Source organism: Eptatretus burgeri, chromosome 16 (assembly GCF_056783735.1).
Source record: "Eptatretus burgeri isolate ZD-2024b chromosome 16, Ebu_testis_v1, whole genome shotgun sequence".
NCBI lineage: Eukaryota > Metazoa > Chordata > Myxini > Myxiniformes > Myxinidae > Eptatretus > Eptatretus burgeri.
The window spans coordinates 24,254,248-24,271,506 of NC_140976.1; the positions used below are offsets into that span (position 1 = coordinate 24,254,248).

At 46.6% G+C, this 17,259-nt stretch overlaps 1 protein-coding gene across 1 annotated transcript in view; it reads left to right on the top strand.

Annotated features, from left to right (window-relative positions):
- UST (uronyl 2-sulfotransferase) overlaps positions 1–16,964 on the top strand; it is a 113,019-nt gene extending 96,055 nt beyond the window's left edge. The window contains exons 8-10 of the mRNA XM_085859653.1: positions 14,974–15,071; positions 15,420–15,577; positions 15,687–16,964. Of these exons, the coding sequence (XP_085715779.1) occupies positions 14,974–15,071; positions 15,420–15,577; positions 15,687–16,246 (816 nt within the window). The 3' untranslated portion in view covers positions 16,247–16,964. The remainder of the gene's footprint in view (positions 1–14,973; positions 15,072–15,419; positions 15,578–15,686) is intronic.
- Positions 16,965–17,259: the final 295 nt, after the last annotated feature.

A 17,259-nucleotide genomic window follows, 5' to 3' on the forward strand; every position in this document is an offset into this window, starting at 1 on the left:
GACTATAATTAATAAATGTACAGTCACTTAGGCAGTTTTACTTGACAGACAGCGCCACGACAACATTCATTCAAAAACCCAAAAGAAACACAAGAAAAGACCCCCGCACAGACAAGGGGGTCAGGCTGGACCACTTGGGTCTTTATGACATGGGATCTGGGAGACCGAACGGGTCCCGCGAGACCGTAGCAGGTTACCTGCACCCTCGAGGTGCCTCGATGGTCGACAAGCTCTCTCTGGCACTCTCCTCCCGACTGCACGGCAGAGCTGGTCCTCCGCACACAACCCTCTCGACTTGGCGTTATCAGCACCACGACGAAGACAAAGCTCCAGCTCGAAACCACGTAGTTCCACGAAGCCACCAAAAGACTGAACCACCACGAAGACGTCCACAACAAGAAGGCCTCGACTTCCAGAAGGCTATGAACCACAGGACCAGAAGGCGATGAACCACAAGACCCCCAAAAAGACAGACACAGGCCACCCCGAAGACCAAGACCAAAGCAAGACAAAGACAAGACAAAGACACCAAGCTCGCGTGCTGTCCGCCTTATATCCCCTGGGGCTCAGCGCTTCGCCCCTCCCCGTTTTCGGCTCCGCCTCCCTTCGAGAAGCTTCTCGAAAAGGGGCGTTCCTCAGCTCCGAGCGCCTCATTCCTCGTATCCACCAATCGCGAGCGAGCTGCCTCGCCCTTCCACTCAAACCAAATGCAGAGAAGAAAAAAAAGGCGGAAAAATCCACGCTTCATCGCAGTTCCTTCCTTGGTCCCTTTACTTGGCGCTCTCGGACTGCTTTCGACACGGAAAGGGTTGTAGCGTGGTTTGTGGAGGATGGTGTTCGATAGCTGGCGTAGCGGCGGAGATGGTTAGATGGTGGCGTACTTGTTGTGGCGATTGTAGTGTGGTTGGCGCTGTGGCGTGGTTGGTGGTGGTTGTTGTTGGCGTTGTGGTTGTTTAGGGGGCGAAGTTGGTTGCTGTAATGGTGGTCGTGATATGGTCGGTTCAAAATAACGATAGAAAAAGAAAAACCTCCCTCAAAGGGTCACAGCCCGGTGAACACGAAGAAAGCCCTCTAAACAATGGTGGGGAAACCTATCTGAACACTCACTTACCGGGATAACTGATCCAAGGAACCTTTATGGTGTTTTGCGAATTTCCACAGCCGTAACACTACCCCTCCCCTTTTTACAGACTCGTCCCGAGTCGTCAAATTTTCATGTTCCATCATGTGTAAGTTTTCCCCTAGTACGCTTTTCCTTCGGATCCCTGAGTGTGACATTCAGTGCATTCGTGTCCCCCAAAAATAAATAACCTACAGGCTGAGTAACTAACTACACAAACCCACTCATACAGACGACTTAACTACATTGCCGGCGCTACGACAAACATGCAGGGGGTGCAACTCATTTCCAATTTACAACTTATCCTTAACTTATAAATTTTGCACTAAACCATGGCCCAGGATCTATGGACTCTGTGAGAAAGAACAAAAGTCACAACCACTGCAGGCGACAGGGAATGTGGCCGGCTGCTCACACGTAGTCCAAGGCCTCCCCCTTCTGAAATGAACGCAGTGAACAAAAGCGGTGCACGGGCCGCCAGTGCAGTCCCGTGTTGCGGCTGCCAACAGAGCAGTCCCTGCAGCTTGCGCAATGATCCTGGCGCATATGGTAATGAACGGGGGGGGGGGGCAAATGCAAAACAGGGCAGCAGGCATGGGGTCATGGCAGAGGCAGGCAGGCAAGGCATGGCAAAACAAAGCTGTTATAGCAAAACGGGCCGGCAGGTGAAGCTGACTGGCACAGGCCTTGTAGTAAAACAGCCGGCAGATGAACGACCGGCACAGGCCTTGCAGCAAAACAGCCGGCAGATGAAGTTGGCTGGCCTCTTGCCTTGTTCAAGGAGGTTGGTGGAGGGAGTGCGGTGGTGCTGGCCACTCGAAAGGCGGGCTCGAACCTACCCTACTGTCTCCCTCCCAACCTGTCGCCTTTGCTTGTCTCTGTCCATACCCACTCCCTTAATTTGCAAAAACCAATTTAGCCCAATCTTATTTTTTTGTTTTATTTTTGTTTTTACTTCCCTCACTATAATCCGTCTCCTAACCCCCTTTATTGTCTCAGTTCGGGTAACCTATCCTGTCCTAGCCTACTCCCAACCCCTACTTTCCCTTTCTGGAGGGGAATAAAGGAGAGCTAGCATCCTGTGTCGAGGCCCAATTCAAGCCTCAGAATGGCCTCCTCAGATTTCAGCAATCTTTAACCCAAGGTGGGTCCAGTGGCCCACAATGAGAGCGAAGGAATGGATGGTGCGGAGGGGTACACTTCCTAATCTACCCTAACCATTTACCTGTTAACTCCCCGGGGCTTTCCAAAAGCGCCTCTCGCTTAAACTATCGGTTCTAAAAACCAAGATTCCCGTCGCCTGTGTTGGTGTCCTCTCAAATTTCGGGCCATGCCCTCAAATTTTCCTCCCATGCCCTCACACGGTCCCATGGCTGGGACGCGTGGCTCCCTTGGCAGGAACTACCCTCTGCCGATTCTCCAACGATGGCACCCCCAGGCACTACACTGTTTCCGAGCCTACCAGCTCCCTAAACACTGGGGAGTGCCCTCTCTGGGGACTCCCCCTCGATGCCCACATGGCGTGTTGGTGCCCCGGGTCCCTTTCCGAGGGTCGCCCGTGCCCAGTGCACTGCCCCCGTGGCATTTGGCGCCACGGGCCCCGCATCATGCGGGCCACCCGTGCCCACTACTCTATCCCAGCCCCCCATGGACCCTTGGCCTACCGTGGCCGACTAGCCCCGTGCACGGGGTACCCACTAAGCGATACTCACCATTCGCAGCCACGCTCCCAGCCCGTCAACAGGGCTCCTGCACCCCTCCAAATGGGTTTCGAGTCTACACTCCCACCAACAGCAAAACGACCTCCATTTTGTCAATTTAACTAACTCCCTAACTCACATTATTCTGACCCCAGGGTTCCTTGGGTGGGAGTCACTCCTCCCCCCAATCACTCATCGCGCCATGCATACCACATTCCCTCCATACACACAGACCCGCTGGCCTCACTCACTCATCAAGTTTCATTTCCACTCACTTCTCACACATCGCAGATCACTGCCATTCTTCTTGCTGAATCCCTCAACTAACTCGTGCTCCCTCGTCATTCCTTACACTATAGCACGTTCCTTTTAACACTACGTAGCTAAGCTACGTCCCCTCTACACACTCACAGTCTGTCACTGTCGTCAAAAATCATTTGCCATTTCCCAACCTAAATCTGAACTAAAATCCTTCTAGCTAATCCATTCCACGGGCCCCATGAGGACTTACCCCTGCCCAATGAAGCTGGTCTAGCTAAGCTAACCCTTCCCCCTAACAAGTGGTGTCCTGTGCCCAGGCTAAGGGGGTCTTCCACCCCTTGCCCAGGGAATCCTGTTCACCCGAAACGAGGCTTGCTTTTTTTTTTTTCCTGTTTTATTGCGTGCACCAGCACGGCAACTCGCAACCTGCACTCTTTTACTCCTGTGACGTCATGGCAGCTGTTCGTGCACCTCGTCCCTCCTTGGATGGTACCATCCGGCAGGGATTCTCCTTCCTGCCAGATTCTAACCATACGTGCAGCCATGACGTCACCCTGCGCATTCAAAAAACAAGCCTCGCGTTTCGAGGGGCTCCCCACTCGAACACATGTGTTCTTCTCGTCGAAGCTTCACAAACATGCTCGCGTGGAGAACCCGTCCGGTCCAAATCCGTTGTCCAGCCTACCTTTTGTCCATCCGCGGGATCGGCAAATCCACCGCTGGCGTTTCCGGACCGGGCTTCACTCCCGCAGGCGTGCACGTCGCGGCCTCATGCGTACCACAGCACGGACCCTGCACGCGCTGCTGTGCAAACCCGGCACGGTTCCCAATGCAGCTACGGCTGCTACTCGGCCTTTGTCCCACTTCTGAGACCAGTGTTACGAATTCGCGCCCGCCAGCGTGCGATCGGCCGCTTTCCACTAATAGCAACCGCGTCGCCCACCGGACGGACAATTCAGTCGTGACTTTCCGGAGCTAACGCCGGAACCCTGTCAGGGGTGGGTCTTCAACCTCAACACGGCCATGCCAATTGTCTACCCGCGCAAGATAGGGTCACTCGCCGAACTCGATATACCTGAGTACCTCAATATACGTTCTGCAATGATTACCGAGCGGGTATTATCGCCGACCTCGCCGGATCCGATTCTATTTAACGGGTGTTTAAAACCCAGCTATTTATTCTGCGATGAAGATGGCATTTCAATGGGGTAAAAGGAGGACGCGACGAACGGGGTACCTTTAGACCAGCACATTTATTATACAACACGTAAGCAGGCAAATAGGAACAAGAGGTAAGCATGTATACAGGCAAATAGAAACAAAAGCAGGCAAACAAAAGCAAGGGAAAGCACTACGACCGACTATAATTAATAAATGTACAGTCACTTAGGCAGTTTTACTTGACAGACGGCGCCACGACAACATTCATTCAAAAACCCAAAAGAAACACAAGAAAACACCCCCTCACAGACAAGGGGGTCAGGCTGCACCACTTGGGTCTTTATGACACTGGACCTGGGAGACCGAACGGGTCCCGCGAGACCGTAGCAGGTTACCTGCACCCTCGAAGTGCCTCGATGGTCGCTGAGCTCTCTCTGGCACTCTCCTCCCGACTGCACGGCAGAGCTGGTCCTCCGCACACAACCCTCTCGACTCGGCGTTATCAGCACCACAACGAAGACAAAGCTCCAGCTCAAAACCACGTCGTTCCACGAAGCCACCAAAAGACTGAACCACCACGAAGATGTCCACCACAAGAAGGCCTCGACCTCCAGAAGGCTATGAACCACAGGACAAGAAGGCGATGAACCACAAGACCCCCAAAAAGACAGACACAGGCCACCCCGAAGACCAAGACCAAGACAAAGACACCAAGCTCGCGTGCTGTCCGCCTTATATCCACTGGGGCTCAGCGCTTTGCTCCTCCGCGTTTTCGGCTCCACCTCCCTTCAAGAAGCTTCTCGAAAAGGGGCGTTCCTCAGCTCCGAGCGCCTCATTCCTCGTATCCACCAATCGCGAGCGAGCTGCCTCGCCCTTACACTCAAACCAAACGCAGAGAGAAAAAAAAGGCGGGAAAATCCGCGCGTCATCGCAGTTCCTTCCTTGGTCCCTTTACTTGGCGCTCTCGGACTGCTTTCGACGCGGAAAGGGTTGTAGCGTGGTTTGTGGAGGATGGTGTTCGATAGCTGGCGTAGCGGCGGAGATGGTTAGATGGTGGCGTACTTGTTGTGGCGATTGTAGCGTGGTTGGCGTTGTGACGTGGTTGGTGGTGGTTATTTTTGGCGTTGTGGTTGTTTGGGGGGTGAAGTTGGTTGCTGTAATGGTGGTCGTGATATGGTCGGTTCAAAATAACGATAGAAAGAGAAAAACCTACCTCAAAGGGTCACAGCCTGGTGAACACGAAGAAAACCCACTAAACAATGGTGGCGAAACCTATCTGCACACTCACTTACCGGGATAACTGATCTAAGGAACCTTTATGGTGTTCTGCGAATTTCCACAGCCATAACACTATATACATATATATATATATATATATATATATATATATATATATATATATATATATATATATATATATATATATATATGTATATATATATATATATATATATATATATATATATATATATATATATATATATATATATATATATATAATATTGTTACGGGTTTGCTGGCTTGGTAACGAGTGGCTTCTTGGAATAGCTTCCTGTCCTTTGAACCTGAAGCTGACGAGATGCAGATAACTCTGCAGCATGATGGGTTGCTAAGGCCTAAGTCACATTTGCTCTACAACGAGGATACGGCGGCCATACGCCCTCTGAATTGACAGAAACGTGCGGCGGCTGCAGAGTTTCTGCGGTGGCCTCAGGGTGGCCCTACTCCGTTTGGCTATCTTCTTCAGGCCATAGGGATCGCCGTGGAATTATAACGCGGAGTTATAACTTTTTTCATTTCTACGTTCGCCATAGCAATTCGACAAGCCGAAAAAAAAAAAAACTGGTAAAAATACAAATAAAAAAATGAACCCACTTGTTACCGTCCGTCTGTTCGCACGTTCGCCTTAGGGCCCCCCTGCGGTCACCTTTGTGGGCAACTTGAGGCTACCTTGCATCTGCCTTGAAAATTCTATGGCTGCCGCAGGGCCCCTTAAGGTCACCGTGCGACATCAAATCAAACACCGTACGGCAACCCCACGTTTTCGGTCTCCACAATTTCTAAATACCCCGTGCGGCTCCCCGAAAAATAAAAACATATATGACTGCTACATTGTGTGACCGTGGAAATACTGCGGCCGCCGTATAATTGCTTGTGGCCGTAGATTTTGGAGACCCCATGGCCGCCGTGGCAAATGTGACTTATGCATAAGTAACCATGGACGCGATCTGAAATTATTAATTTATGTAGGGTCATCGAGGTCTACTTCCCGCATTACCTTCCTAGCAAGCTAATCCCCCCAGATAGGGAACCATGCTCTCGACGCCCCACCCAAACTTGTCAATTAAATATGGCCGAGCAGAACCATAAGTAGTGTGTTCGCTCGTGTGACCATATCGAATCAGAAGTGCAAAACTCCCATCCACTATTTGCACACGAGTGTCGAACCAGTGGAGAAAGAGACAATTGAACAGGTTGGAAAGAAAGTCTATGTTAAACAAAAGCATGTATTTACAAGCAATGCAGTGTCACAAAAGAAAGACTTTCCCTTATACACGTAAGCCCCGTTAGATAATCACATATCACGAAATGTACAGACACAGGTGCCTCATTCGCTTCAGGAAGTTAGATAAGTAAGGGTGATAGAAAGATAAAGAATGCGGGGCTCGTTGGCGACTTATCGCTCACCCAATGCAAGCCTGTGGTCTTACTTGTACCTAACGTGAAAAGGGGAGGGGATAAGAAGAGAGGGAGATGGTGTAATGTGTTGTGTGTGTGGTCTCTCTCTATCGAGTGCAGGCTGTGGCTGCTGGTTGCATCATTGGTTGGGAAGCGGCTATGCCGCTGATGCAGTGTCCCCCTTACCAGTACACTGGTGCTCATTTTGCCATCTTCGGAAGGATGACAGGCTGAGTCAACCTCCTGGTGTATTTTAATTCAGTGGCCAACGGGGTTTGAACTCAGGACCCTAGGATCCCAAGCCACCACCCTAACCACTAAGCCAACACCAGGCTGTTGTGTGTGGTGAAATGCGGTGAATACTTCGTAATACGTGGAGGAAATCGTGAATGCGTATCAGTATCCCTGCTCTGAACCAGTCGAAAAGAAATCGTTGATGGCTCTTTGTGCATTCCAAGTGAATGATTAGAATTAGGGAAAGCAAGAGAAAGATCATGTAAATCAGTGTGTCATAGCTGATCTGTCCAGGGAATACAGCTCTGCATCCTGTCGGTGATATGAGGGGATAGGTAATCCATCTAAACAGCATCACGACAAAGATATCTAAACTCCAGTGTTGCTTTATGTGTTGGGTGTAAACGTATATATATATATATATATATATATATATATATATATATATATATATATATATATATATATATATATATATATATATATATATATATATATATATATATATATATATATATATATATATATATATATATATACAGACTTGGTCTCCCTAACGGGTGACTCGAGACCTGAGGAGTTGAACTCCAAAGACAAGAGGAGTCATTCCGCAAATGTGACTGCCTCATGGTGCGTTGTGGTGAGGATTAATTCATTTATCCACCTGCCGTTTTTTGTGAGCGTACCTGGCTCAGACGGGAATTTTATTTTGCTGGAGGACAATAGCAACTTGCTTGCTTTTAAAAACTCACTCACTAAAAAACTTTAAAATAAAATAAAATAAAATAAAAGCAACAGGTTTAATAAATAATGGGGATTGGGCACAAGGAGCAAACTGGAATTAAAATGACAGAGAAACCCAAATGGTGTGCTTAACCTCGATGGTCTAATCTTACGAGACAGAGTCGAGCAGCGACACACAATGAACAGGAGAGTTGACAGTGGTGTGTGGTGTAGGGGTTTCTGGTCTTCCCTGTGGTGGTGGCGGGAGGTGTGACGTGGGCTGGTGTCACAGGCTGGGCAAAGACACCAATGGCACTTTGCAGCAGGCTTCCATTCAGATGCCTTTTGGTCATGTAGACTCTTCTCCACCAGCTTGGTGCATCTTGGCTTACAGGGTATCTCTCCACTGTGACGTCTCCATGGGTCTCTCGTTCATGTGCTCACCGTGTCTCCCATGCGTTCATTCACCATGGTGTCTCTCTGCATTTTCCCCGCATGTGCATGTGCATCACCTTTTATAGCCAGTCCCTCTACTCCACGGAGAGGTCTCTCCCCTATCCCAAGAGTGTGCATGCACTCTCGCAGCGTGAGGTTAGCATAATATGTGAAAGCACCATTCCGCCAGAGCATGTGCGAGGTTTTGCAGTAGCTCATGTGGATGTACCATGTTAATGTGGAGTTGCATGGTGTGAAAGGACAATGTAAGTGAGATGAGAGTTAAACACAGATGGAAATGAGACAAACGTGAGGGTGAGGATGACAGGGGGGCTGTCCAAACATCCAATGCTGACCATTGTTAAATGGGGTTGCAAACACTTACCGAACACTCATGAAGAGATAACTGATGAATAACTAGAGGGCTGTGATCAGAGATCTCTGACGGTTCCCCGTATCGCCAACTCATACTCTTAACATTTTTGTAGCACTTGCAATTCTGCATCATAATGAAAGCAAAGTATTATTTTCCAATGAAACAGCACTCATAAGTGAAAATGAACTCTTCTTTCTTCGCTAGAGTACATAATCGAATGGTAACGGTCATTGTAATAGTTCTGCCACAGATTACAAATGTAGGTGAATTTTAAAAAGTGAACATTTATGTTCAAAATTTTTTTTTACAAATATTGCTCAGCAGTCTAGGGGTATGATTCTTGCTTTAGGTGTGAGAGGTCCCAGGTTTGAATCCAGGCCAAGCCCACTGACATGTTTTGGGCTTTTTCTTCTAAAAGCGAGGCACCATGGACACCAAGACTAAACACTTTGTGCCTCTCTAGGAACCATAGTTAACTCCTCATTAACCCCGAACTCTGCTTCCTTGCTTGGTGCTCAGCGTTTAAAAGGGCACAGACATTCCATACAGGTTAGTATCCATGGAGAGGAGGAAATTCATCCTTAGGAAATGCCCCACTGAGTGTGTTGAGAAAATTGGTTCCATTGTTGTGACCCTCAAGAACACAATCAGATCCCCATCCTTGGCATAGAGTCATCAACGGTGAACTGCATACTGAATCACCGTAGCATGAGTCAAGTGGTGTCTTGACCAGTGGCCTGCCTCCCATGGGCCAGTGCATGCAGTGACTGCATGCAGTGACTGGCCCATGGTAGGGCTGGGCTCGTGGGGATTGGTCCTTCCATTAAGACCTGCGGTACTATAATTTGGTCTCAGAAGGGGGTGCCCGTCGACAAGGGTCCTACTCCCCTCTCCCATAACAATCTCCACAGTGCTTGCAACACTGCAAGCGGGATGGCCCTCTCAAGGGAGTCTGTTGGGGTCAGTGACGGTCATTCCGTCGGCAACCTCAGACTCCTGACCTGATTGGGACGAGCCATACGTGGTCAACCACTGGGTCTTTGTGAGTTTTGCGCCACTGGCCCAGCGACCATGTGTTTAATGGTCAGTGAGGACCATGAGGATTTCATGTGAGGACCATGCCGCACACTCCTTTGAGCAGATGGTCTTGCCCACCATGCCAGTGAGACAGATCCGGTGGACTGGACCTGGGCGCTGGATCGGCGTTCGACATAGAGGACCTCAAGTGAGCCAATATCGGGATGGTCTATGGTCCTCATGTGTCTTGGCCATCCATTCCAGTGGTCTGGAGCTTCAGTCTGCCGCCTCTGCTCCATGGTGGTCAACACTAGAAATGCGTTGGAGGGGAGAGGGACAACGAGCAAGGGTGGTGAAACCCTGGCAGGGGAGGCTTCGAGACGGTGCCAACCCTTCCCTATGGCAACACCTTTCGGTTATCGAGGCTTGTTATTCCTGTGAAAACACCATCAACTTGGATGCCACATACAAAGCACTTCCCAATCAATTGCAACGCCAATAAAAGCAGCAAAATAATTTGAATGTCGGGAATACTGTGATTGGCGAAGACTTAGACCAATCCACAACACAGAACCATCCCCAAAATAACTTTACACAGTGTTACCACCACTTTACACGTCGTGCATTTTTTTCATTCATTCATTCATTGTTGGCACTCTTCTTGCAGTATCTTTCACACATGCTCAACTCAAACATCCTCATATTTTACACACTTTATGGCCAGGTTGGGTTTCGGGGAAATCAAGAAGAAGGCCTTTTCAGGGCAATCTACTTCTTACATCCATATTTTAGGGGGTTTCGGGAAGGAGTCACGAGTCTAATGTTGCACCATTTTGCATATTTAATCAATAAACACGTGCCTAGCATGTCTGCCATCTTGTATCATATGTTTAGTTATCCATTTTGGTTTAAAAGATGTACATCCTTGGAGCAATCACACTTTGATGCGTAGGCAGAAGCCCCTTTATCCAGCTTGGTGTTGTCAGCCTGTCTGGTTCGGTCGGTTTGGATGCGAAGGGGCAGGATAAACACGAGGTTCCCAAGCGATCATACAGATGCCCCACTGTTTACACGATTTAATCCAACATTTCCAGTGATGCTCAGCTGCCCTTAGTGGTTGAAATCACCCCAAACCCACCTCCTTAAAATTCCCTGTTTTCCTTCCTTCCTGTTGTAGTACCATCTTGTTTATCCCATGTACCCCACCCCCATCCCTCTCCCTTCCACAGATATGCCCTTGTCTTTGTTCCCCACTATCTTGTGCTTCCCTCTTGCTTCCTGCCTTGTTATATGTTTCTGTGTATTATCTCTTACACGAGCCTCGACTTGGTATCCAGAATATTATATGGAATTTAATTTAAATTTAAAAAAACGTTTGGTATACATACACATCAACTGTACGTTATCTGTTGTGTTAATTGAGTGTAGGACACGAAGTGTGTTGGGGGGGGACTCAATGCACGTAAAACACATCTACAGATTTTGTCCGAAAACAAAGATTATGCTCCTACACGTCAGCCAGTGTTATTATCATCCGGTAATATAAAGTACGTGCACCCTAACTTGATATGCTCACCCTCGGAGGGTAGGGTCTATCTCGCGGTGGGACATCCTGGGAAGACATTTTCAGAGTTGAGACCTGACGTGTACCTGCACAAAAAACAGAGGACCACAGCATTTTAAAAAATTAAGAAATTTGGCGTTATGGATCTGGTTGTGGATGATACAGTATGTGACCTTGGGAGGGCAAAAAGATCTCGCGCAAGCATCCAGCGTAGTCGCATGTGAAGGCCACTGTTACCAAAACATCAGAGGAGAGCTTGTGCTTGCAAACAACTTGAGACGGCCATGTTGACATAGTTGTTCAAATTATTTCTTTATTTATTTTAAATATACATGGTGTAGGCTCGTGGAAGAGCGATGACACAGAACCGACCAGGATACAACACAACAAATGGAACAGCAGGAGAAAGGGGAAACACCAGCAACAGGGCGGAGGTAGAAAGTAGACGGAGATGGACAAACGAGGGATGCAGGTAACGACAAGCGGTAAGGGAGAACGCAAGGTGTGGACCATATGGATATGTAAGCACCATTTTGGGAGGGATGCGGAGTGGTTTAATGGGTGTCGAAAAGATCATTGGCTTTGGATGGTATTTTCAGATACTTTGCCATGCATAAAGTCTATTTTCTCCATTTATAAAAGCTTTTCGATGCAACACAGTATTTCTACAGGAAGAAAAGATATTGTGTGAAAATGTAAAGCAATTAGGGTATCTCATTTTTTTTGAAGATGGGGTGGGATGTGTAGTTCTTATGTAAGCTTGTCTTAATCTGCCGTTTCTCTCTCGGTTGGCTCCAAACCATAAACAAAGGAAACGTTTGTGCAATGTTTAGCATACAAAAGTCCACTTGAGGATACAAGAATGCTTCTCTTCCCAAATGCCAGGCTTCAAAACACGAAGGATTTCATTCTCCAACATCAATGATGAGTTAATATCAGGCAATCCTCGTCAACGCAGTTGAAGTTCGGCACTCTGGTTGAGAACCCAGAACATGGATGAAAGAGTATTTCACTTGATGGATTTTTTGGTTCAAATAATTGACAAGCAATTCAAATCAGGGGACATTGAAAGGTTGATGAATTTAAACAGCTGCAAAAGATAACCAGGAGGATGCTTGACATTGATGGAAAGGATATGAAATGCCGTCATTAGAAAATGGGAATCCTTGTTCCTGCTAGTCATACATCACCTTGGGACGTGGGGGGAATCAGAATCAGCGGCTATTGAGACTCCTGTTTAACAATCCTTGAAAAGGGCAAGATTGGAGAGAGAGTACAGAGGGATACAAAAAGTGAGATTGAGGAGGAACAGAAGACAAGACTGTAAATTAGGAATCGGAATACATAGTAGTCAGAAAACGAACAGCACTTTCCCAGACCAACTGATAGTGGGACGATCACACCGATAAGCAATCAGGGAGGAAAGGGCAACCTTTTAAACATGGAAAACAAGAAAGAGCATTTCACAATGCAGAACCTTCCTTTGGGTCTTCTTTCATATGGAGCACAAGGATGCGGGGTAGCATCTTTGGCTGAGGGTGCAGTTGTGCCGCTGATGCAGTGCCCCCTGCTGGTGATGACAGGAATTTGTAATTAGTTTACGGTGGCAGCAATATGTCAACCACTCTTTGCAAAGGGCACCACCAAGTAATGCTGGCAGACGGAACGCCCAGTTTAACGTCCATCCAAGGAAAGGCACACACATTGATGGATCACCCTGCCTGTGAAATTTACATTGGGAAAAATATTTAAAGCTGGGTTGGGATTCAAACCCAGGCAAGACAGCTTTAGAGGTGAATGTGTGTGCCTCCAGCTCTTGGCCATCTTGCCAGCTTTTCCCTAACTTCCGCTGAACTCTCTACATGGCCTCCCTCAGGGTCAAACACATGGTCAACCAAAATCGACCTGATCTCGTCCCTCCTTGCCTCCTTGCTCTTGCTTGATATTTGCCCTCCATGCTCTTCCTCGTCCTCTTCCTCGTCCTCCTCGGCATCCTCTCTCTCTCTCTCTCTCTCTCTCTCTCTCTCTCTCTCTCTCTCTCTCTCTCTCTCTCTCTCTCTCTCTCTCTCTCTCTCTCTCTCTCTCTCTCTCTCTCTCTCTCTCTCTCTCTCTCTCTCTCTCTCTCTCTCTCTCTCTCTCTCTCTCTCTCTCTCTCTCTCTCTATACCTCTCACTCTCTATATATACCTCTCTAAGAGGACTGAGAGGACCTGTGAGTACTGAGTGTGTTAATTTGATAATTGAAGTTTAGTATTTTGAATGGCAGTGTTTTCCATGTGAACACAAGAGATTACCTTTCTGAAGATTGTGCCAAATGAGGAGAATTGTGTGAAGTGTTTTGGTAAACGGTTAAATGAGACTGAAATTTGTGTGAAAAAAGCAAAATGTGCTTATAGTTTTGAAGAAATTATCTTTCTTTTTGCACATGAACTCAAAGTCTTCCTCATTGAGTTCATAGCACCAGTTCCAGTGTGTAAACAATTGAGAAAAACTGTAATACCAGGTGGGTTTGACTGCCTGTCATCTTTCTGAGGTCAGCAACATGAGTGTCAGCTTGCTGGTATCCTGTGTCGGAGTGACGACCCGTCCAGGATTGTGCGCAACAGCCAAGGAGACTGCTCAGGCAGCACCAACGCTCTGCACAGAGTATGGACCCAACGGAATGGAATGGAATCTGATCAATATGAAAAATTTTGAGGGTCACCTCGGGATAAATTGGTCCACCGAAAAAAAATGGATGACGTCATTGATCACGAGATTCGGCAGCCATATTGTTTTAAAAATAAAAACCTTCAAAAATCTTCTTCTCTGAAATGGCTGAACAGATTGAGGCGAAACTTTACAGGCATCACCGCCTATCCATGAGGAACAAAACTTTCCCATATATGACATTATAGGTCACATGGTTTGGCAGACATATTGGATTTACTCCAAAACCTATTTTTGAAATCTTCTCCAGAACAGCTGGACAGATTGATGGGAAATTTTCCACAAATCTTCCACAAGCCTTGGGGATACTAGGATATTCATGAATAATTGATGTCACTTGGTCGGGCAGCCATATTGCATTGAGAGAAAATCTTTTTTAAACTCTTCTTCTTGAACCGCTTCACCACTCAACATGAAACTTCACCATTATGATCTGGTGTTGATGTGGAATACATGTTTTAAATGTCAACCTGATCGAATACACGGTCTGGCAGCCAGAATTATTTAATGTTTTTGATATGGGTTCTTTTCTTCTTTTTTTTGAATAAGGTTCACTTGGCTTTGCCTGGATGGGTTTAAGGGTAGAGGAGTACCAGCTGATACCTGAATCCTATCCAGGTTACTCCTGATGACTTCATCTTTGCTTTTTGCTTGTTAATTACATAACACACCAGTACACAAACACCACACAAAATACACTGCACAAAACTACACAAACACCACACAAAACATGTCCTGATGAAGGTCTGCAATCTCTGATTGCTCTTTTTCTTGTTTGCTTTGAGATAGATTGGAAAAAGTTCTTACCAGCTGTACCCTTTCAAAAAATTGTAAAATAAAAATAAAAATCGCTTATTTATTTTGAGATCTGATTGAAATCTGAATAATTCAGTGAAAGAATCTCAACCTATCTCATGAGAACTATTTGTCAGGGTATGATTTTGTGAGACACAGTCAAGTCAGGGTGTGCTGCAAATACTCCCTCTGACCCGCAGAGCATAGACAAGTGCATTTTGCAAAGCTTCCCGGAGTGCAACAACCCAAAGATTTTCTACATCATTCCATACTTCTGTGGACAGGATCCCAGGTGCAGGTGAGATGCTGCTGTAAGACTCATCCCCATCCATCCACGCCCCATCCCACTCCACGTCAACCCAAACTCCAACCCCAGCCCTCCCCTCAACCTCCATATCCCCATTTGGCTCCCTCTAACTTGTTCTTTATTCATCACAGTTCGAGGTACAATCCAATTACTTCATAGCTTTTGCTTCAATACTCAACACAATAATCATCCTCTTCTTCGAGTACTTGTCTGACCATGGATCGCTGACGGATCACGATGGCTGATTCCTTTCTCCCCAAAAATAAATGTCCCAGCAAAAGAAAGTTGTTTATCCATTTTCAACCCTCATACCTACCTACCTTTCCACTCACCCTGCAGAGAGCCTGGAATTTGGGCATTGACCCAAGCCAAGGAAAACGTGATGCGGAATTACCTTCTTGTTGGTATCCTGGAGGAACTCGAGGACACTCTGCTGCTATTACAACGCTTGCTGCCGCACTACTTCAAAAATGCAGCTTCCATATACAATGATCCAGGTACCTTTCCACCTTTTTTAACGAACCTCGACAAGCACAGTGATGTTTTGTGTTGGCAAAAACGTTATTGTCAATAAAGATGCTGAAAGCTTGATTTTCTTGTCTTCAGCTTACCTCATGCTTGGCAATGACACGGTCACGGTAAAGAAGGCATCACCATCTCTACCAGCACTGCAGGTGTTACATGAGAGGATGAGATGGGAATACGACTTCTACTACTTCGCACGTGACCAGTTCAATCTCATGAAGCACAAAATGGGCCTTAAAGGGGCAGCACAACCCAACGATGCAGTGAATGAGATGTCTTTCTCACATTATCAAGAACCTGAGACCAAAAGTAAAGAAAGCATAACAAGAAGCAATCAAAGAAGAGTCCAAATCTTGGTGGAGGAGGAGGAGGAGGATAATAATAACGAGAAGAAGATGGACACTGGCTTAAGAACAGAAGATTTTGGAAGAGGTGAAGATGACCCAGGAGGATACATTGATGATGAAATTAAGGATTTGATATCAAAAGAAACCCCCAAGAACATTTTGGATGTTGAAAGTGGGAGACATGATGAGTACTCGGAGGATGAGGAGATGGTGAAGAAAGAGGAGCCTCATGGAATCCAGAACAATGTTGACACTGACGTGACGCATTGGCTGAAAGATGACAGCCAGCAGTAAAATGAAATAAATAAAGCTCCAAGAGTTGTGAATGGAACATTGGAAAGAGAAAGTCATACAGGACATCCATTTCGTTGTAGACATGGGTTTTCTGAAGGACATTTATAAAATATTTAAAGAGCAGGAACCTTTTTAATGAAAGCTTGTATAGGAGGACGTGCATCATCTCCTCTTTAAAACTTGACAACTTTTCAAGACAAGTTACGATTTACTCCGGGCATGAGCAACACTTTGTCTACCTCTGCAGGTCTGCATCTGGCAATGCATCCATTGAAAATGTGGTTTTATGTGGTTGATAGTTGGGCTGTAAGACCATCTCACAGGACTCCATCCTTTCCAAATGGAATTATTACCCTTCCAAATTCCTAACGTGGGATTTGATGAGATTCTCAGCAGATCTCAAAGAGCACATGAGAATTTTGGAAGTGGAGACGTGAAGGAAACGGAGCGGTGAAGGTGTATTAGCACAACGACCCAAGGCCTAGTCTATTCACAAGCCCTCAAACCATGGCAGTTATTCACTGCCATTGAGTCAGCCTTCACAACTGGTTAATCTCTATTTTTTTAAGCACAAAAATAATCACTTTTGTTTGGTTGTGGTGGTTTTATTTCACACTCCATGTTCCTATGAGTCTCAAAGATGGTGTTAGCATCAGCAGGAGGACTTCATGGTGTGTTGGGGGTGATTTTAAGTAATAAAGCGAAATAAGAATGTCAAGCTTATGGTAGGAGTGCCTTCGTCATGTTTTATGTTTCACTTGTTATTATTATTATTCTTACGAGCAGAGTATCCACTCTACGGGCGATCTTGTTCCAAGCACCAATCACGTTCTTCTGACACATACCTTTATTTGAGCGGTGTATAGGCATCTGACAGCTCTGTGTAGACAAAAAAAACCCCATGAAGTTAGATGCATGAAGCAAAAACATATCTACTGCTTATAATTCAAAACACCTCACTGTACTGGAAAATGTGAGGACAGCAATACAGGACTGTAAATGGTGGAGACTTG